Source organism: Lissotriton helveticus, chromosome 4_1 (assembly GCF_964261635.1).
Source record: "Lissotriton helveticus chromosome 4_1, aLisHel1.1, whole genome shotgun sequence".
In the NCBI taxonomy this organism is placed as follows: domain Eukaryota; kingdom Metazoa; phylum Chordata; class Amphibia; order Caudata; family Salamandridae; genus Lissotriton; species Lissotriton helveticus.
This window is the reverse complement of record NC_136063.1, coordinates 1,361,245,865-1,361,269,154: the sequence shown is the minus strand read 5'-3', so window position 1 is coordinate 1,361,269,154 and position 23,290 is coordinate 1,361,245,865. Positions and strand designations below refer to the sequence as shown.

Below are 23,290 nucleotides of genomic sequence, written 5' to 3'. Positions count from 1 at the left end.
GGGACACACAGCCAGAAATATTCCATGCTGAAATGTGGGCCACAGACAAGGGATTGAGGAGAGACACTGCTCGCCGCGGCCCATCCGCGGGCTTGAAAGGAAGACAGGAATTAGTGCTACCATCGAGGGATGCAAATGCCGGGACCTCAGTTCCCATAATGCAGCAGTAAATAGACTTGCCAATTGAGGGCGTAATTATAGCATTAAAGGGGCTGTAACCGGATGCACGCATTCAATTCTGAGAAGCCTCTGAAGAAGAAAGAGTGGACTTTCGAAACGCGTCAGGCGGAGGAATTGACTGTCATAAGTAAGCGGAGAACAGAAGTCCCTCCATACCCGGATTAAAGGCTTACCACCTTATGTTTGTGGCCGTGTGCTGACTCACCGAGTGGGAACTGGTAGTTTGGAGCATAGAATATTGGGCGGCTGCCCAGCCGCCGAGTCGCGCACTGCCCCAGAACAGGAGGGACACACAGCCAGGAATATTCCATGCTGAAATGTGGGCCACAGACAAGGGATTGAGGAGAGACACTGCTCGCCGCGGCCCATCAGCGGGCTTGAAAGGAAGACAGGAATTTGTGCTACCATCGAGGGATGCAAATGCCGGGACCTCAGTTCCCATAATCCAGCAGTAAATAGACTTGCCAATTGAGGGCATAATTATAGCATTAAAGGGGCTGTAACCGGATGCACGCATTCAATTCTGAGAAGCCTCTGAAGAAGAAAGAGTGGACTTTCGAAACGCGTCAGGCGGAGGAATTGACTGTCATAAGTAAGCGGAGAACAGAAGTCCCTCCATACCCGGATTAAAGGCTTACCACCTTATGTTTGTGGCCGTGTGCTGACTCACCGAGTGGGAACTGGTAGTTTGGAGCATAGAATATTGGGCGGCTGCCCAGCCGCCGAGTCGCGCACTGCCCCAGAACAGGAGGGACACACAGCCAGGAATATTCCATGCTGAAATGTGGGCCACAGACAAGGGATTGAGGAGAGACACTGCTCGCCGCGGCCCATCCGCGGGCTTGAAAGGAAGACAGGAATTAGTGCTACCATCGAGGGATGCAAATGCCGGGACCTCAGTTCCCATAATGCAGCAGTGAATAGACTGGCCAATTGAGGGCGTAATTATAGCATTAAAGGGGCTGTAACCGGATGCACGCATTCAATTCTGAGAAGCCTCTGAAGAAGAAAGAGTGGACTTTCGAAACGCGTCAGGCGGAGGAATTGACTGTCATAAGTAAGCGGAGAACAGAAGTCCCTCCATACCCGGATTAAAGGCTTACCACCTTATGTTTGTGGCCGTGTGCTGACTCACCGAGTGGGAACTGGTAGTTTGGAGCATAGAATATTGGGCGGCTGCCCAGCCGCCGAGTCGCGCACTGCCCCAGAACAGGAGGGACACACAGCCAGGAATATTCCATGCTGAAATGTGGGCCACAGACAAGGGATTGAGGAGAGACACTGCTCGCCACGGCCCATCCGCGGGCTTGAAAGGAAGACAGGAATTAGTGCTACCATCGAGGGATGCAAATGCCGGGACCTCAGTTCCCATAATGCAGCAGTAAATAGACTGGCCAATTGAGGGCGTAATTATAGCATTAAAGGGGCTGTAACCGGATGCACGCATTCAATTCTGAGAAGCCTCTGAAGAAGAAAGAGGGGACTTTCGAAACGTGTCAGGCGGAGGAATTGACTGTCATAAGTAAGCGGAGAACAGAAGTCCCTCCATACCCGGATTAAAGGCTTACCACCTTATGTTTGTGGCCGTGTGCTGACTCACCGAGTGGGAACTGGTAGTTTGGAGCATAGAATATATATATATATATATATATATATATATATATATATATATATATATATAGATATATATATAGATATAAATATAAATATATTCCTCCAACCGCTAAGCAAAACTAAGCGTGGCGCACACTCTCTGGATGTATTCAAATTATTTTATTCTGCTCCCATCGGCAGACAAACACATTTCGGCCATGCTGGCGTTCGTAACAAAAAAAAAATATATATATATATATATATATATATATTACCTACTGGCGGTCGCCAGTAGGTAGTTATAGTTAGGACCTAGTTTCCATAGGAAATGCGCAACATTCTATTGGGAATAACTTTGGCGTTGATGGACGGAATTGGCTGAATTTCTCCAAGAAAATGGCCAGCTCCGCTCCGCCCCTTCTCTGAAAGTTTGGGGGGGATTCGTCATGCGGGGGCCGAGATAAAAGGGGGGTCCCAAAACGTGTTTTCCCAATGTTAATTTTCATAGGGGGGTTGGACTCACTTTTAGCCAGAACGGCTGAATGGATTTCCACCAAACTTGGCAAAATTGTAGGGAATGGTAGCCCGATGTGCTTTTGCTATGTCTCAAGATATGTGCTCCAGTGGATTTTGAGTAATTTAGGTTCAAAAAAATATATATATCTATAAGCGCGCCCCGGTACGCGCACCGGGCGCGTACCAGCACGCTACGCGAGTATGCGAGCGGAAAGATGATTGGCTCTCGGGTGTTTGTCAACATTCTAAACAGTCCGGAGCGGCCGCCATCTTGTGTGTCGGTAGGATCGAGACACAAGAGGTGGCAAAAACAAAGGGGGAAATGACTAAAAGGGGGCAGGGTAGACCCCCCCTGACCCCATAGGTTTGATGTGGGGGCCATAAAAGTGCTTCGCGGGGCAACATTTTATTTTTTATTTTTTCCAGTTTTTGGCGGGGGAGCGCCCGGTACGCGCACCGGGGAGCGTACCATGGAGAAAAAAGGATGACAGAGTTTCCAAAAAATGTAGCATTTTTTTATAAATTAGAGGTAGTTCAGAAAAGAACTGTTTTTTTTATTCTTTTTGTTGTTTTATATTTTTTTAATAGTTTTTTTTAACATTTTTTACTTTTTTTGGCTTTTCTGAACAGTTTTATATTTTTTTTGTATTTTTTATGGGGAGAAACAAAAAACAGGGAATTGTAAATGGCTCAACTGGACCAAAAAAAAAACAGGAAAAAATTAATGTTTCTTCGGGCACTTGTGGTGATCCCAAGCACGGGTGATAAGTGTAATGCTTTGCTCACCATAGCATATTGTCACTCCACAAAATATGCAAACGATTTTAAAATTGGAAAATTTGGATTGAATGCAAGGGATCATATCCCTTGCCTCTGGACCCGATGGGGTGGGTTGATTACTTTGGGAGGTGCTGGCAGAAAATTGGGCAGGGTTTTTGGCCAGTTCCCTGACCTCTGCCCTTGCATAGTTATTAGGGTGCCGGTGTTGCATGTGCCGAATCATGATGTTGTTGCCAAAAGAGTATTTTTTGTTAGGGTTCCCCCTTGAAAGTTGAAAGCCACAGATTAAACAAGTCACCTTTGGCGCATTAACTTTCTTCTTGTCCTTTGGGATGGAAAAAAACTGCAAGATAAAGTGCTCCTTTGGCTTATATGGGGTAGTATCTTCTGATAGGAAACTCCCCTCGTCCTCCTCCTCCTCCTGCTCCTCCTCTTCTTGTTCTCCACCACTGTGGTGTTGTGGTGGTCCTTGTGGTGGTGGTGGTGGTGGTGGTGGTGGTGGTGGTGGTGCAGATGCTCCTGCAGCTGCTCCTACTGTAGCCATTTTTCAGACAAATAGGTACAGAGAGGTCTTTCAGCAGGTCTTCCTCACTCAAAGTACAAAGTGAGAATGAGGAAAATAGGTGGGGGCTTTCATCATTTGGAAAACAAAACTGTCCTGAACCAATGAAAAGTGTTACTTTCAGGTCACATGACTGTGGCCTTCATCATTTGGAAACCATAATTGATCTGAACCAATAATAAGTGTTATTTTCAGGTCACATGACCCGACGCGCTTACGCTACGCGCCCCGGGGCGCGCCCGGGGGCGCGTAGCGTAAGCGAGTCAGGACGCGCCCGGCGGCGCTTACGTTGCGCGATCGTATACGTTCAGGCGCTTCCGGGTGCGTTTACGGCGTGCGTCATAAGACGCATCACGCGGCTACGCGATACGTCACGATGATGTTTTCGTTCGCTGCAATAGCGCTAACGGGACGCTCCCCAGTACGCGCACCGGGCGCGCCGTAACACTGCACTCACCGGTGAGCGCATCGGTACGTGCCCCGGGAGCGCTCCAGGGCAAAAAAAAAAAACATAAAAAAATTGTATTACATTATACAATATAAAATTCATTATAAAAAATATTACATTTCATACCTATAGAGATTTGCTATTAAAAAAACCTATGAAATTCACTGAAAAAACCATAGGTTTCACACCAGTTATAGTTAGCTGGAAATTTTACTCACATAAAACCATTGAAATTCCCACGTTATAGTTAGTTGGACTCACTATAACTTGCGCCTGCAATGCACTGCTGATGACGTCACATATTGCATCACTCATGACATCACTGATGACACCATCCTTTTGACAGAGTGAAAGACCTCCTTTCACTGTAATGTAACCCTTGAAACACATATTCAATAATAGAAACTAAAATTTTCAAAAAAATTGAGATACCCATACCAGTTACAACAACCAATTCAATAATTCCACCAGCTATATACACATCCACTCATTCACCAACAGTTCTATATAGTCCACTCATACATATACTCACTCATCATATGTAGTGATACACCTATGCATCCTGTTACACACCGACAGTCATCTAAAAGATACTCTGACACATACTCACACATGCAAATAAACTATTAAACATCAATTTATTTGCATATACAGCTATACACACACTAGCAATTTACTTCTAAAGAAACATACACATACTTACTCTCTTAAACAATCACCTATAGAAACACATACTAATTTAAACAGGAACTCTTACAATCTCTTACCCTCACATATACTCATATACATCAATATTCACATATACTAGATTAAAACATATGTAGTTACTGATAAAGACACTAGTGAGACAGTCATTCACTCACTAACACACACATATACACACTCATCCACCCATACAGTCCTGCACATATGCTGTCTTTAAAACACATACAAAGAGAGAGTGCTAGGTAATACCCCCACCAAACCATACAAACACTCATACTGATTCTAAGAAAAACATCTAATAACCCATATACATACACATGTAGCTACTCACCAACCCATGCAGCCACTTATACACAAAGTGAAACACTAATACATATATTTAAATATTTAAACATTACTCACTTATATATGTATTCACTAAGATACACTTAATAAGCCAGTTAACTAATCATTTTTTTATTAAATCCATGTAAACACTTATTTAAACATTTATTCTTCCATCAACTTTTACATATACATATATATCACACATTTATTTTTCAGAAAGACACACATTCACTGGATGGTGTCATCAGTGATGTCATGAGTGATGTCACTGAGCATGTCATGAGTGATGTAATATGTGACGTCATCAGCAGTGCATTGCACGCGCAAGTTATAGTGAGTCCAACTAACTATAACGTGGGAATTTCAATGGTTTTATGCGAGTAAAATTTCCAGCTAACTATAACTGGTGTGAAACCTATGTTTTTTTCAGTGAATATATATATATATATATATATATATATATATATGCCATGGTGTATTGAAGAATGAGTGGGTGTCTAAGTGTCTGAATGGATGGTTGGTAGGAATCTGCTGGCTCACTATGGATAGTTGGAGATGTGTTTGTCTATACATGAGGATACGTATTGTTCATTGACTTCAGATGAGGGGGTGGCACTGACACTCTACAGGCATGCTACAACACTCATAATCACCACCAACTTGGTTGTGCATGATGTTGATGTTAATTATCTGACACCTAGACAAGAGAATCTTACAATTGCCAATGTGGGTAGATGTAATTGTTTCCATTTGTAATGTAAGTTTTGGGTTGATAGTAATATGTTATTGATTTATTTTGATACAGAGGTCCCTGAGGAAGGGACCAATGCCACAAAACGCATAGGGCAATCCAAGAACAAAGTGGAATCCACAGGTCAAGAATCATTGTATTTTATTTGTTTTGATATTAATCAAGGTTGTTAATAACTTGTGTTCTGATTTTGAATATGCACCTAAACTTTGAACATTATAACTTATGAAGAATATTTTTGAAAAGCCATTCAAGGTGTATGTGTATACATTGTCAAAAACTGATTGTTAATTCCTACCCAATTATTTCACCCAAGGTGCAACTTAGTTGTGCATGATGCTGATGTTAATTAGCTGATTCAGAAAAGGGGGTGGTGATGAACAGAGTGCCTGAATTAAGCAGACCACTCTTACCCAGTCCAAAGATCAGGGCTTGATCCATCACCGTTTTTTAGCTCACTGCACCATCCCAGCTCAGAACTTGGCTATATGCAAATTAGTCTGTTCCTGTCCCAGTGCATGATGGGAACAGGGCAAACCAAACTACCAAGCCAATTCTTATACTGGGAAGGAAACAAGCTTCCGGGGACCGGTTTCTGCCATTTCAGGCGTCGTCGGCCCGGCTTGCTTGAATCCTGATGGTGCAATGAGCAAGGGACTCACATCTGAGTATACCCTTCCACGCTTATGGTGGACAAAATGATTCAGAAAAGGGGGTGGTGATGAACAGAGTGCCTGAATTAAGCAGACCACTCTTACCCAGTCCAAAGATCAGGGCTTGATCCATCACCGTTTTTTAGCTCACTGCACCATCCCAGCTCAGAACTTGGCTATATGCAAATTAGTTTGTTCCTGTCCCAGTGCATGATGGGAACAGGGCAAACCAAACTACCAAGCCAATTCTTATACTGGGAAGGAAACAAGCTTCCGGGGACCGGTTTCTGCCATTTCAGGCGTCGTCGGCCCGGCTTGCTTGAATCCTGATGGTGCAATGAGCAAGGGACTCACATCTGACTTCAGGCGGTTGCTGAGAGACTCCCAAAGTACCCCCTTGTTTATTGTTCATGAGGAGTTGGGGTCTAAGTACATTTTTGACATGGTGGCGGTGAAACCCCTCCTGTGCTGGGTGAGCATGTGGTCCAATGAGGAGACAGATTTTAATAGGAAAATAATTAAAGACTGTCTCTCCCTGGATCATGCCTTATAAATCCCATGGTTAAAATATGTAAAGGATTCCTTTACCACACTGAGTAAGGAAGAGTTGTTCTCTCACCCAGATAAGGTCAGCCCATGGGATAAAGCTCTTATTAAAGATCAGTTTTTTAAATTGATTGGGGCCTAATTTGCATACAGCCAGGTTCTGAAACTGGGATGGTGCAATGAGCTAAAAAACGGTGTTGGATCTAGCCCAGATCTCTTGACTGGGTGAGAGTATTCTGCTTAATTCAGAGACTCTGTCCCTCACCACCCCTTGTTGTAAAGATGTTAATTAGCTGACACCTGGACAAGAGAATCATACAATTGCAAGTGCTTGCGTTGAGAAATCTGATTGTCCGCGTTGAGAAATCTCACCAGTAGGTAGATTTTTTTCATTCGCGCTCGTCAACTTGACGTTGGCGATTAAGAAAAAAACTCTGCTCCACTATGTGGAGCTGAGTTATTCAGAATTTTGCGTTTTGCGCAGAGCTCAGGGTGTGGAAAACTCTGCAAACTCCACAAACTGAGTGTAGTTCACCGCCCAGGCAGAGTATAAAGGAGATTCTCCTCCCATTTCCATTCTCCCTTTGCCCCCTGGCTTTGTGTGATTTCTGCAATGCTGGGTCCCAGTCAGATAAGATAGGTGGGTCTACATAGTGGGTCTTTGCACTCTTTTGGTGGATTTTTCTGTCATACCCACACTCCCCCAGACGTGCCTGCTCTTTAACTGTGGGGTTTTGGATGCTTGTCAGGACAGGTTCTCCTCTCTGTTTATTCAACAAGGGAGGCCGCTTGAGTGCCACACCATGTCTCCCAGTTCAATCCCCTAGACTGTCTACTTCTTATTGGTCCCTGTATCCCCTCTGGTTTGGGCAGATATTCATTGTGCACCTGCTCTCTATGGTATTGACTGTTCATTGTTCTGTTATAACGAATTGTATTTTATTGATACACGTTACACTCATTCATGATCGACATGCTTACACCAATGCAGGAATCCATTCTTAGGGCCATCCATGCATTGACACCCTCAGACACCGCACAATAGCAACCAAAAACATAATTACTTGGAATGTGAGAGGTATCCACACACCATCTCGTACATACACAGTGTACTCCTACTTGCACCGCAGACAAACGCACATTGCCTACTTGCAAGAGTCCCACATTACAAATCTGAAGGGGTTGCAACTACAGAAAAAATGGCAAAAAGGTGTTCTCCACCAGTTACTCAGCCTATGCCTGAGGGGTCCTAATTTGGATCAGGGCAGGAATCCCTTTTGCTGCTAAACAAATGATAGTAGATCTGGAAGGTTGATACATGTTTGTAGAAGGCTATTTACATGGTAAGAGTCTGCTCCTTGAAGCGATATAAGCAACTAATGTAGACCAGGCCCCTTTTCTTCACTTCCACTCCACTACTCTGGCCCACTGCAGTGATATCCCCAGGGTTTTTGGAGGGGATTTCAATAGTGTCCTAGACATTGGGTTGGATTACTCCTTCCTTCCACTCCCTCATACTGTGGCTACTACTAACGTGCATAAGCCTAACACATGACTTATTAATAGGGGATTGATAGAAGTGTGGTCCCACCATAACACCCGTAACAAAGTGTATTTCCATTACTCACATGCACACAACCTACACAGCTGTATCAACAGGTTTGCCTGCACCTGTGATGTTGCTCTGCATATTACATACACAGTCTACCTTGGTCACACACACTCTGATCACAATTCACTCTAATTACAACTTAGCTGGGAACACGTCCATCTGCCTATAGCCCCTTTGGCGACTACAGGTAACCACAATGGAAGACTCCCCATTTCGTGCTTCCATTGATGACAATATCACAGAGAATTGTGATGCGAATTCAGGCTCAACCTCCTCTCCATTAGTAGAGTGTGATCCCTTTAAATTGACCATTTGGGGACACTGTATGGGCAACACACTTAGGATGCATCGTCACCTCTCTGCTGATATTTCTCTATTGGAGGGTAGACTTTTGGGCCTAGAGGAACTAGTTCAGGATTCCAGCACCAATTGTGAACACTTACACCGATTCTGACAGGAACATCTTACCCAATTGGAAAGGCTGTGCTGCCTTAATTATGCAGAACACACTAAACGTACGCATAGTAATGATGACCTGGCAAGGTACACTATGGGTGTGGTTGATACGTCAGGACATAGACCAGCACCGTATTCTGTCGCTTCGTACTGATGGGGGACACTTACTCCAGACACAGAGGGATATACACTCTGCCTTTACGCATCACCATTCACAGCTGTGTGCCTCAGTATCTACCACACCTTTAGTCATTGTGGGTGACTTTCTGGCTAAAGTAATCTCACCACAGATCTCACCAGAAGATAGAAAGACCTCTTTAAAGAGATATCTCAGCTGTGAGATATTAGAGGCGATCTGTGCCCTTGCCAACAGCAAATCCAAGGGCCCGGCTGGCCTACCAGCTGAGTTCTAAAATATGTATGCAACATTGCTAGCGCCTCACCTCAAAGCAATATATGATGCCTCACTCACCACAGTATCGTTATCACCAACCTTGAAGGATACCCTACTCATTTCCTTGCCCAAACTGGGTAGGGACATGCTTGATCCAGAATCCTAGGGACCTTTTGCGGTATTAAACACAGACTATAAGATCTTGGCTAAAATCCTGTTGCCTGGTCCCCCCTGATACCACAACTCATCCACTCAGACCAAAACTGTTTTATGCCAGCCAGAATTAAGTACCTCATTGAACCTTCAGCGTTGTTTCCGTATATTATTGCATGCCCCGATACGTTATCCTCACTCAAGTTGCTTAGTGTTAGATCTTCATAAAGCCTTTGACTCCCTTGAGGGGTCCTTTTAGCTTGAAGTACTTCAACGGTACGATTTGGGACCCTTTTCCTTTCGCCTGGTCAAAATATTGTACACCGACCCCACAGCTAGAGTCAAAATTAGTTGTCATATTTCATACCCTTTTGCAATACAGTGGGGCACCCGCCAGCGCTGCCCACTGTCTCACCTGTTGGTTTCTCTGGCACTGGAACCATTGATGTATAATCTATGTTTTCATGGCCTGCACTGGGGGGATCTCCTAGGAAGATGATACACACTTGGTATCAACTCTATGCCGCCTACAATCACAGATCTTGTGACCAAATTGCCACCATATCCGACCTTCAAGTTAGCTGGCACAAGTTGTGCCTCTTCTCTTTTAATATTGATACACTAGACCCACTGAATATGGTGAACGACGTCACCCTTACGTGGTAACCGCCCACTATTCGTTACTCCGGTATACACATTTTTATTGCACCCATAGATCTTCTGGAGGGCAATTTAGTCTGTGCTGACACAGCACTATGGGAAAAAGTGTCTTTTTGGCAGACTTTACCACTGTTGAAAGCAGGGAGAGTAGTGCTTACAAAAATGGCGGTTTTACTTTGGTTATTGTACTATTTCACCAACCTCCCTCTATTTTTGAACTATCCCTTTTTCTGTACCCTAGAGCACATGTAAGGAGATCCTATCTGGCAAAATACACATCGAAGAGTAGCGCTACTGAAGCTTTGCCTCACCACAGATCGCGGTGGACTCAGTGTTCCCAACTTCTAACAATATTATCTGGCCCCCTAGCTCCAATGTGTGTCACCTTGGTGTACAGGCACCAACCTGGTGGATACTGTTATGTTTCTGCCTTCTTGGGACTAGGAGATCGTTCTTGCCTTGTACCACCCTCTTGCCAGGGATCCAACACTGTACATCCACCTGCTTCTAACCGTTTTTCGATGTTATCATATGCCCCAACACGGTACATCCACCTCCTCAAACTTGCCCTATGCCTCAGCCCTGCTGCTACTTTGGAGGCCACGTGGGAGTGTGCGGTGACACGCAGCAGGCTAACACTCCTTAGGCATCCAAATCAAGTTGGGACACTCCTCTCCATAGAGGCTTTACTGGCTGGCTCGGAACTCCTGCCTGATCAATTCCACCTACATGCGTCCTTTCTTGGGGTACTAAACCAATCCTGGGGAGTGATACATCAGGGACCCCCACAACATCTTGTCATCCAATAGCTACATGTCTTGGGCAAGGGGTACATTAGACCAGTTGGTTGGCTGATGCCATGCACGTGCACTGACAGTGAATGGTGACTCCTGCTGCCTATACCTCGTTAGTGTCCATAAACACCCTTTTCAAATTAATTCCATTTTACACCCTGTGCGTTGCTTTCCTAACCCCATAAAATAAATTGTTATTGAAAGCACAATGATGCTGCATTCCCCTATTTCTTGACGCATGAAGTGGAACTGGTGCACGTGCATTGGTCTTGCGCATTGCTTGCTGGCTAATGGGACATCATCTGCACAGGATCTGTTCTAACAAATGCTTGGGAGATGTGCATCCTGCGACTCTACCATAGCATTAAAAAGTACAGGGTGGTAGCACTGTTTGCAGACCTCACCCTTTTATTAGCGAAAAAAATGATTAGCCACAAGTGGAGAGTAGCAAGCCCTCTGCCGTCCTCCGTGAGGGTCCTTTCCATGCTAGTGTGGGCTTAGGCAGAGAGTGCGTTACTGCACAAGGTAAATGTCCAATCTCAGATATGTGGAATGCCCTTGCAAACTTCGCAAGAGAGCTCCAGAGCTCCCGCACTTCACCCAATGATTCCTGTGGCACTCACCCTTTCTACTCCCCCTCTTTATCTTCCCCTGTCCCTGTATTGACTGCGATGCAGGAGTCTTAATTGTTATTTGCCATTATTATGCTCATCCCCATCTGTCCCTCTTGGATTAATTATTTCTGTGTTATATTACATTGTACTTACAAGCGAGTGTAGTTCCTATTTGAATTCTTCATATGTTTGTTGCTTACTTGCTTATTCAAATTATTCTTAGAATTGGTTTCCATACATTGCTTGCAATTTATTAGAATGTTGACGTCTTTACCTTCCAGCAGGCCCCATCTATATGAACTTTGTATCATTGTTTGATACTTTACTTGCTGCTACTTCTGTAGCTTAGCTGGAAGCCTATGCATGAATTACTACTCTGTGTTTTTAGTATTGCTGCATATTGTTGTGCTATATGCACCTGTTCTTTTTGACATGTCACTCATCTGCACATTTTGCTGTAACTTGACATGTGTTCTGTCCTGGAACTGTGTTGGTGTGCAAATACGAGAAATTAAAAACTCCACATAAATATTTGTGAACACATTAGTGTTGCAGCACTCATGTGCTAGACAATCATATTCAATGCACGAGCTTTCTTTTAGCATACATTACGTTCAAACTCAAATGAGGATCTCATTCATAGTATGGAATATGTGGATTGAAGGTGAGACAAAGATATAAAAGTTCATCCATATATCAATATCAATTGAAAAATCACACAGCTGTAGTCTCCTACTATGTATTGACTTGTGAGCACTGCACCCAAGAGTGCATCTTGGCAGAACACATGCACTCATTACAAATTAGTATGCCTATCATTGTGTCTAGTTTGTGACAACTGCCCTTGTGAATTGATTGCAAGTAATCTGTTTCAATACAAGGAAGGAAAACAGTATGTTTAATTCTACTTGTAAAACCCTACAAGTTTCAATCATGATCAAAGATGCTAACCACTTGGGGCCTCATTTAACTGAAATGACGCATCGCTGCGTGAAAGCAGCGATGCGTCCCTTCTCAGTGCACACTCCTTGCAACATTCCTGATGCGTCATATTTAATGTATGACGCATCATGTCACAAGGAGTTACAGATACGTCAGTATTTCTGACGTATCTGTAAGCGCAAAAGTGACTCATTGCTGTAGTGTGTCACAAAAGGGACACAACTCCAGCAATGCGTCCTTTCACATTGGGCAAGCCCCATGTGAAAGAGCCTGTGTCAGTCTTACGCCTGCTGTGAGGCAGGCACAAGATTGTGACGCAACGGCGTTCTAAAAGTGACTCAGTGAAATCTCATAGATTTCACTGCGTCACTTCTACGACCCTTCCTTGCATCAATACACCCCCCTTGCATACATTACACCTGGTGCAGGTATAATGTGGCGCAGAGGTTTACAAAGTGACGCATCTACCTAGATACTTCACTTTGTAAATATGGCGCAACGAGGCACATTTTTTACACCACTGGTGAGTCACAAAAAGTGACGCACCAGCGGTGTAAAACTGGCACACAGCCTCATAAATGAGGCCCTTGGTTTTGTTGGCATACTTGACTTACCGCAACTCTGACATAACAAGGAGCCTTAACAAATTGAGCATTCTGTTTCAGGACAACTTGAGTTGAGTTCACACGTCACATGACCGCTGTTGCATAACACGTGAGATGGTTAAACAGGAACGGACTGAAAACTCTGGTAATCTACAATTTGCAGGTGGGTACCCATGATGAAGTAAATTGGTGAGACAATTGGCTTTTGCTCTTGAATTTCGAGACATGAACGAACTGGTAACTTTAACTAATGCCCTAGCTATGCACTGCCAATTACCTTACATCTTACATCACTCATGACTTTCTCTATGACATAATTGATAAAAGCACTGCAATATTTGAAATCACATCATTGATGACAACACTGTGCATGGTGGAGGCACGAGACATAGTTAGTTTAGGGCTTGCGCTATAGTTACTTGAGATAACTATAAGTGGTGTATAAGTGGTTTAGTTTGTTCAAAACATTATGGGGGATATTCTCAAGAACATGCGATAATCATCGGCAAAATCGGTTAACGCAATCTTTCATATCGCCGTCTATCGTGGGAAAATAACTGTGTCAACGTCGTATTCTCAACACGGTGGTAACATGCGAATAATATCTTGTCAACGCATCAAATAAAAGCTATAAAAGTCCCTGGACGGCGATAAAAATCTGAACCCCACAACGTGAAAAAACCTGCGATGGGCACAACTGCAATAAAAGTCCAGCGAGCAGCAGCACCAGCCTGCAAGTCAGGCGGCCAAAATCACACTGATAGAGGCAACCAAAAACACAAACAAGACCCAAACAACTGCGAAGCACCACGGAGGTAGCCGGAGCAAGTACAGAGTACAACCAGAACCCCACAAGCCCCACGGAGGACCAGCATGGGCCCATCATTGGGGAGACGGTGGCAGGAGTTGTGGGACCGGACACTGCACAACATGACCTGAGCCAACAGCAACAGGGTGAGTAACGAGCAGGGACTGGGAGTACGGGGGAGATGGGCACATTGGCACACATGCACAAGTAAGTATAGCATATCTCCAGACAAACCATGTCCGAGAGTCACAACTCCGACCAAGAGTCCAATTTACTCAAGTCTGCAACATCTCAGCACTCTATAAGCACAGAAGTGAAAGGCACACCGCATGAAAGGGATAAGAAGCAGCCAAATCAGAGCCGAAGGGGCAACTCAGCCACAATGCGGCACACACACACAAGATGTAGAGAACCCCAGCATTGACAACAATGTGGTACAAACTGCAACACTTTCATAACAGAACAGAGGACACAACTGCTGCCGCTTGTGTGTAGAAAATGGCCATTCGCATTTGGCATAGCAGGAAACTGTGAGATAACAATGTGCAAGTACAACCTCACATCCCTGAAGGTGTAGAAATGTCAAGTGTCCCGCTTCAAATAAGAGTCTCCTCATAAACTGTCACAATGTACATTGCCATGCAGTCTGACAGTAAACTTGAACAATGTGTGAACATACATGTGAACACAATGTAAATCTGCATTTCCCCTTCACATTACAGAGGGAGAATGAACACCTCCTGCAGAGCAGACCCAACAACACAGCACTGATGATGAAGAGGACCTCCCCAACATCTACACCGACGCACTCCAACAGCTCAGGGACAGCTCCAGCACACCACCTCCAGGACCAGGTCAGCCCAGCTGCATCCATGAGACCACACCCCATGCACAGACCACACAGCAGGAAGCACCCACCACCAAGGCGGTCTCCCAGGACCCCCAAGACCAACACATGGCCTTCCAACGCCGTGTGCTAGGGTGCCAGGAGGAGATGTATAACCAGCTGCGGGTGGGGTTCAACCTCAAGGCAGCCAAACTAGATGACCTTTGTGGATGTCTAAGTCCCATCAGGGACCACTCACAGTGCCTAAAGGGCACCCACTGTCCACTCCTTACTCTACAACAAGCCATGTCTGACATCACTGGAGTCATGACTCTGTGCCAAGAACAACTGCCTAGTCAGAGTGGCCCCAGCGATGCCACCCGGGAGTTGGGACACATGCAGAGGATCATGGAGCGGATGCAGGTGGAAAGAATGTTTGCCACAGCTACACACCAGTGATATGTAGCTGTGATCTTCCATTCCCTGCAGATCCTCGTCATGGTATTGCCACCACAAGACCTGGTGCGGATGGATGCTGATACTACTACTACATCCGCATCTCCTCTCCCTGAAGTGTCAGTTCCACACAGCGCAGCAGACATTCCACCTACGGACCCTGATGTGTCACTGCCATACAGGGATGTCGACAAAAACCACCACCTGCATGTGAGGCACCTGACACATCAGAGGACCAAGATAATGATGAATCTGGCTTTGTGGTAAGAATGAAGTGGTAGCATTCATCTCTGCCATATGGCCGGGTTCAGCTTAGTTCTGCCCTCTGCATCATGCCCTGGAATAACACCTCCCACTGTCCCCCTGTACACTGAGCGACACTTACCTTGGACCTCGACATGGACTGCCATATTTGGTTTGGTTACCAATGACACAGCAATCACACTGTGGACTGTAGTCTTCCACTCCCTATGAACTTGTCAATCCCGAAAGGACTCTGGCTGGCCCTCCATGGGCTAACAATGTAAAGTGGGGTTTGCATGGCCCTGTACTGGTCCAGCTTCAACACTCCAATGAATGTGAATAAAACTTTCCAAATCACACAGATGTGTCATGGCCATGATCAATCAAGAATGAAAGTATGGGTGAATGTAGGGACAGTGATTCCACAAGAAGGTACTCCCTGGGTAATGCTATCAATGCGCATGTATGGCCGTGACCCAGATAGGCATTGAGACACACATTGTCATTCAAATCAACACTCATCACAGTTGAATACAAGTGAAGGTGCGTAGACTTTATTAGCATATGCATGTCAGTATGGGCAAGATAAGTGCCGCAACATGCAGACCAATGCAGCAGTATGTCAGAATGAGGAACATTGCCAAGTGCCGCTGTCCACTTTGGGGGAGTGCCTCACCTTTCACAGGTGTGTGTTAAGCCACGTTGTTGTCCAGGCGAATGCGGCCATGTCCACTGTTGTCGTGGGATATATGACCAGATCTCCAAGATGCAACAAGGTGTCGGCAGGTACATAGTTACTCGTCCATGAAAGCTATTGCAGCTTTGTAGGCTAATATTTCCAACATGAGGTCGTTGTCGACTTCACCAAACAGGACGGTGAGTCCATCCATTAGCAGGTCCGGACAGATGGGCTGCGTCCATCCCCTTTCACCAATTTGCACTACAGCCCAATAGGGGAGCAGTTCGATGTGGTCACTGCACACAATGATTTGTGCAATCTCCCAGGCCCAGCTGTCAGCATGTATGCCAAGTATCAAGGCATCCCATAAATGGGTATCACAGTGACTCCTGGTCGTGGGCCAACAGGGGGCTCACACACATTTCCAGTTGAGCTACCGTCCTGTTGGATAGGCATACATCCATGCACCACTCGAATATGCACAATCGACAATGCAACGCAGGCTGAACGCAGGTGACGTTGGCAAGGCGGAAGCTCAGCCGGTAAGTGATCCGCATCACTGCCAATGGTAGTGCCGCCAGTAAATGCAGCATACGTGCAAGGTACAGTTCCACGTGACAGGGGTTGTGCATATGTCCGGGATGTTCTGCCATTGCGTCAGTGGCACTGGTTGAAGCGGCACTATTCTGACCTGCGCCAGTTCTGTAGATGAAATGCCACATCTCGGATCAATGAGTTGTTTTAGTGTGCAACGGTTGTGCGCCTGGGATTGTGTGGAAGTGTGAAGGCCATTCCATGCAAGAAAACTTTGAGCAAGGACTTCTGTCTGTCGGGTGTTAATACGTTGTTCTTTCGTCAGGCTGTGCGTAGTGTGAGAGTCGTCATCAGCTGCTATCTGTGAGGGGGTGCAGGGCACATGCAATTCCGAGGTGCAGATGTACTTCTGCCTGATAGTTCAAACAAAAAAGCTTTCATCCCTAATGTTAGTTTGTCATTTGCTTGCATTCAGGAAATGTAATGTGGCTTGTTGGGGGTAGGGTTTTGGATGTGGGCAACTTTGGGATTCATGTTTGACATGTCTTGGATGTGGCAGAGGAGCAGCATCACTGTGTGTTACGTTGCTTCACAGCTGCTCCTCCCTCCCCCGAACCCATTTACTTATGTGCGCTGCACAATTGCATCACTTGCACTCCTAAAGGCACAATTTTGTCATGCCTGTCGGCATATGTCCACATGCCTGACAAAAACAGTGATGTTGGCCGTTGAAGGTGGTGAGCCACGTGAGTATAGGCCTATGGTAAGGATAGGGCAGGCACAGATGTAGAGTACATGCCGGGCTGAAATGGCGCTGCTAATGTGGCTAGGCATTTAGCTAATGCTGCGGCAACACAGATACACACAACACTTGGCATGTATGATCCTGGACAGCGAGCGGTCTTGCGCTCCTTCATTACTCTGTTCGTGCGAGCCAGCCCTCCGGGTGCATGCTACATTGCAACATTGTTGCTTACAGGGGGGACGACTTAGCTACATGTCCAAGCTCTTACCCACTGCCTGTGGTGACATGGTTGCATCTGCTGTCCACAGCACAATGTAATGTGGTAGTGCCCGGGGCCATCATTCATACATAATGACCCCACGGACACACTTGAATAGGTAGTGGAACTGGCTACGGGCACATGCGTCGTGGCCCCTCTTTATTACCAGGATCACATATCCAGTGATGCCTGTGCTGGATGGGTGTGTGGTGAGTGTGAGCCAGCCCTCAGGGAGTGGTTGGTGTGGGCGACAACTTGAACAGTGATCACTATTAAAGCAGAAATAGAAAACACCAGCATAACACAAACAACTGCGAAGCACCATGAAGGTAGTCAGTGCAAGTACGGAGGTCACCCAATATTCAATCAGAAGGGGCCATGACTTGTGGTGCACTGAGGTAGGGGCACCATAGCTGAACGTGCTCATGTGAAGAAATTGTCAAGGATTTTGTCCCTTTGGGATATTCCTGCTGCAGCTGCAGTGGGGTGTGTTACACCTGCCTCATATTCCTCATCATCATCCCAGGTCTTCCACACTGCTTGAGGTGACATTGTTGCATTCGCAGTACGTAACTAAATCATAAAGGGTCCATGGTTTGTGGTGCACAGAGTTAGTGGCACCTTAAGTGCTCAGGGGGTGCGCAGCCAGCGATGATGCGTATTCCGTGAAGGTCAGGAATGGATTGGATGTGTGTGATCCCTGCTGACCACAGTGTAGGCTGGAGGCAGAGGTCAGCACGTCCCACAGCCAAGTGGCGTTGACTTGTTGTGCACAGAGTTAGTGGCACCTGAAGCGCTCAGGGGGTGCAGCCAGCGATAATGCATCGTCCGGGCGGGTCGTACTGGTAGCAATGTCTGTTGCCTACTGGACTGCGTCATCTACAATTGCGACTCAATCTGAATTGTGAGCCCTGTTGACTGCAGTGTAGGTCGAAGGCAGTAGTCAGCACAGACATACCTCTGCAGTGCTGTGCCGCTGGGTTCGCTGGGGACCTGTGTTGAGGAGGCTGGCGGTCACGGTGGCGGCCTCATGGCAGGGTGCGGGGCGATGCCCTGGCAGATGCATTGGCCATCCCGAACGTGACCCATGCCCAGGGCCCGGCCTATTTATTCACACTCCTATGCTGGACTGGCGTTTGCTGGACCAGCCCACTCCGCTTATGTTTACAGGGGACGACGACACAGCTACAAGACCGAGGTCTTCCCCACTGCCTGAGGTAACATGGTTGCATCCACTGTCCACAACAGTACCAGCACCAGCAGTATATGTTTTTGGATCGCATCGCAGATCTGGCTGGTCGTTGAGAAAATCGCAAAGTGGTATTTTCATATGTTTTTGCACAGGAATGCCTACTCTGCATATCATTAGTTGTCACTCTCATCAGTGGCAATGTTTTTTGAGGAAGCTATCGCTGGAAAACTGGCAATATCTGCAGTTTGCACCAGCTTGAGAATGGGACAATAATTCTTTCGCCACTTTCCTGCACTAAAGTGCCGATAACTCGGCGATAAGTCCTTGAGAATATGCCCCTATGTTTTAACTGACATTTTCATTGAACTGTAACTACTGTCTTTTTCCGTGAATTTCTTAGGTTGTTTTAATGTAAACTAAAAAATGTATTTCAATTCCTAACTATGTCAATTTAGCCTTAGTTTTGAAGAGACCATGTATGTATATACACTGAAAAAACAATTGTTAAAGAGGAGTTATAGGTAGGTCTTCCAATAATAAAAAAAAACTGCCATTATAAATCAAAAAACTACAGAAATGTAATAGTTATATCTAACTGACAAAAGTATAACTTGCACCACCATAGATTTCAGATCTCATCAATGACGTTATGGGAGGTCATAAGCAGTGCATTTTTGTGGTATACGTTATATTTATATCAGTTAGGTATAACTGGTGAAATTCAGTGTTTATTTGGTTTTAAAACAGTAGTTTTTATTTATTGTTAGAAGACCTATGTATAACTTCACTTTAACTGTTGGATTTTTCTGTGAATGTCTAAGGTTTTGTTATGTAAGTTTAAATCTTACTACCTTACTTGCATATAGCTTCTCTTCAACCTTTGTTTTTTTCAGTGAATTTCTTTGTGTTTTATAATGTAAAGTGAAATCTTATTTTGATGTCTGCAGCCAATCCTCCTCCGTGCATTGGCCTTCAGCCTGTGGCCAGGCCCTGTTACCAAGCCTGCTGATGGCCAACCACAGGGCCACAACATTTTTCATCAGCTTGTGGCTAGCTAATCACATTGCTCACTCCCACCAATCAGAATGCTTTACTCGTTGTTATTCCTGTGGGAGTTCTGCAGGAGTCTTGTTGCAACAGATATTGCTATTTATTTAAAACTTTAATACCACTGGAACGTCTGAAAAATTGCACATCAAATCACAAATCATGCAGATTCGGAGTAAAGATCCTAATTTCTGCCAAAATTGGTGTACTTCTAATTAGCTATTTTCTCTGCATCGCTGTTGAATTTTCCCTATGGAAATTGCATGTGGAAAAACAGTGTTTTGGAAAGCCCCTTTTTCCCAACCCTTTAACAGATCACCCCGAAACTTTCCATGAAGGTGATGAACTTAACAATATATTCTTACCTTGTAAATATTTTTGTCCTTCATATTTTGTCAATAATAATACAGTAACACGATATTCTGTAAACAAAGTTTTGTGAAGTACCGGGAAGAGCCAGTTGTAGTGTGCAGTCAATGTATATTTTTTGTTATTTAGTGTCCATTAAATCTGCCTGAAAACATGTAACTGTTGTGCTAAATTTGCTGAATATTGTGCTGTAAAAAGTATCTTATGACCGTTTATTTTCACCTACGTAGAGTTACACTCACATTTTTGCTTGCTCTGGGCCATCAGGAATAGGGTTCAAAGTTTTTGCTGTTTTTATTGTATATTTCATGTTTAACCGATTCTGTAAGTTTTCTTCTAGAAAACTTGCTATTGTGAAAAAGTGATATGTTTGAGTTCATCATGGCAGTTAGCATCCTTTCGAGATTGTGATTTCTGCACAAATGTAACTACACATCGTATATTTTTTATAGTACGCTTTTTATTGTATACTATTGTAATCTTCTGTTATACTTTAAATGACATTTTAAAACTTGTATGTTTTTCTGTATTTTTCCAGATATTTACATGATTACAAATATTTAGCACCTGCTTCAGGTTTACTTGGAATTTATTATGAACCATGCATTCCATTGGAAAACCAACGTTGAAATGTATCTCACATTAGCATTGTTATAACTAAAGATCACTTGACTTTGCATTATTTCAAGCATTGGAAAAACTGTTTAACATGTCATAAAAGAATATAACTCTTACAGAAAATATTTTTAATATCAGTATAAACATTTTCTACAGTTAAAGTAAGGGTAATTTAACTGAAAAGTTGCATTTCACTAAAGGAACAAGTCTTCATGTGAACACAGTAGGGAATTGTTTATTTGACAGAATTTTCCATAAGAACCTTAAATTTTTCCAGATCACATCCGTTCATGACAAAAGCTTTGTTAGGTCTTTTAAGCTCGTCGATCAGATCCAGCACCATCATCCCTCTTGTAAATTTACCATTGAGCTCCACTGTTACCACAGTTTCTATGGACGATGTCATTGTGCTCTTATCTATGGCAGCTGCCATAGCATATGCATCGCAGGACACAAATCCAGCTCCATCCACCATTTCTTTGACCTCTTTTTCACTCCTGGACGTCTTCATGCTGACAGCATATATATTCTTAATGAAAGAAGCTTTTGCAGTGCCCATGTTCACCCATTGATCATACCATTCCTGCAAGCAAACAACAAAAAACATTACAGAAACAAGAGATAGAGGGACGATAGCCAACCACAAATTCTATTCTTTCACTTTTGTTTCTGCTGTTAGTTTTCAAAATAAGTGCTACCCTGGGTAACTGCAAAGACTTCAGAACCAGAAGTGGGTGGCAGGGATAGAGTTAGCACAAACTCCACTAAAAGTGTTCATGTTAGCCTTATAAAGTACAAGCTCAAAGGAAAGGCAGCCACACCAATGTCCTCCACACCCAGTAAACCCCTAAATGACAGTCGTTATCCTTGAATGCACACTGAAGAACACAAAGGGTCTTATTTACAAGGCCTTATGCCGCCGTTGCAATGCCCTACACTGCGCCATATTTACAAAGTGACACATTTAGGCAGATGCATCACTTTGTAAACCTCTGCGCTATATTATTCCTGTGTCAGGTATATTGTATGCGTGTGCCGCTGGGTGCCTGCCTTTAAGCTCCGTCCCAGGATTATTGTGAATGCACGCCACGGACCACTACAGCTGGGAGCTGTGGCCGCTGCGAGTCCGCCTGTGATACCGCGGCTTCCTTGTGAGGCTGTGTGCCATCCCCCTTTAAATCTCAGGTACATTGTGCACCACCGGGTCGCATGGACCCCGGCCTCAAACTAAGTCCGTTCCACACCCTTTTCATGTGCCAAGCCGTGTTTTCATTCACAGCTGCCCAGCAAGTAGGGGGCAACTGCAACGTTTAGGGTATCATTCCTTTAGGGGCATTGTGAGAGATAGGAGTGAGATGCACTCATCTGCCCCAGCGCACTGGCGATCTTTGGATTCTGCTGCATTGGCAGCGCGCCCTGACATTTTGGACACAGGGCATTTAAGCCCCTGGGAGAAGGCCAATTCTCCAGGGGGACTGTTAGGTTTATAGGGCGCCAGGCCCTAATGTGATTTATGTGGTGCTAGGAAATGTGATGCATGTATTATAATTTATGCACCCTGATTTATGCCTCTAATGTGGTTGTATGGTTATGAGGTTAGCGCAGAATGTATTTCATGCCTAAATGTGAAAATGTGCATAATATGGTTTGTGTTACAGGATGAGGCTGAGTACAGTGTTAGCCAATAATTACTGGTTGTGTTCTACGTCTATTACAGGTTCTACATTTACTATTTTTACTAAGTGATGGTTCATACAGTGGCCCAAGTTTTCACCGTGGTATTGTGCAAACGCAAGTCCTATCCTCACCGCTGACCACCAATGTTAGAAATAGGATTTCTGGTTGGCTAAGTCTTGCGCAAAGCCAGGCAGAAACCACCACTCTAGTCAGGGCACGGGAGTTACACACCAAATATAACCCCTGCTTACCCCCTCGGTAGCTTGGCACGAGCAGTCAGGCTTATCCCGGAGGCAATGTGTAAAGCATTCATGTCATGTGTATATAATCCCCTTAAAATATTGCCCAGTACCAGGTGACACAGTGTATATTGTGTGATTATTGTTCTAATGTGTTTTATGATAATACAAAGGCTATTTTTGATATAACCTTGTGAAGAGTTCCTTTTGCGGTGTGCCTAGTATGTTGTGCAAATGCTTTACACAAGGACCAATGACATCTGGATGGCCTAGGGCCTGGTCCTGGCCAACTAGGGAGTACCTGTGG

At 44.7% G+C, this 23,290-nt stretch overlaps 1 protein-coding gene across 1 annotated transcript in view; it reads right to left on the bottom strand.

Moving 5' to 3' along the window:
• Nucleotides 1–20,889: 20,889 nt before the first annotated feature.
• Nucleotides 20,890–23,290, bottom strand: part of LOC144829109 (pyrimidine-specific ribonucleoside hydrolase RihA-like) — a 585,216-nt gene continuing 582,815 nt past the window's right edge. Inside the window, exon 6 of the mRNA XM_078687916.1 lies at nt 20,890–21,650. Within this exon, the coding sequence (XP_078544042.1) occupies nt 21,303–21,650 (348 nt within the window). The 3' untranslated portion in view covers nt 20,890–21,302. The remainder of the gene's footprint in view (nt 21,651–23,290) is intronic.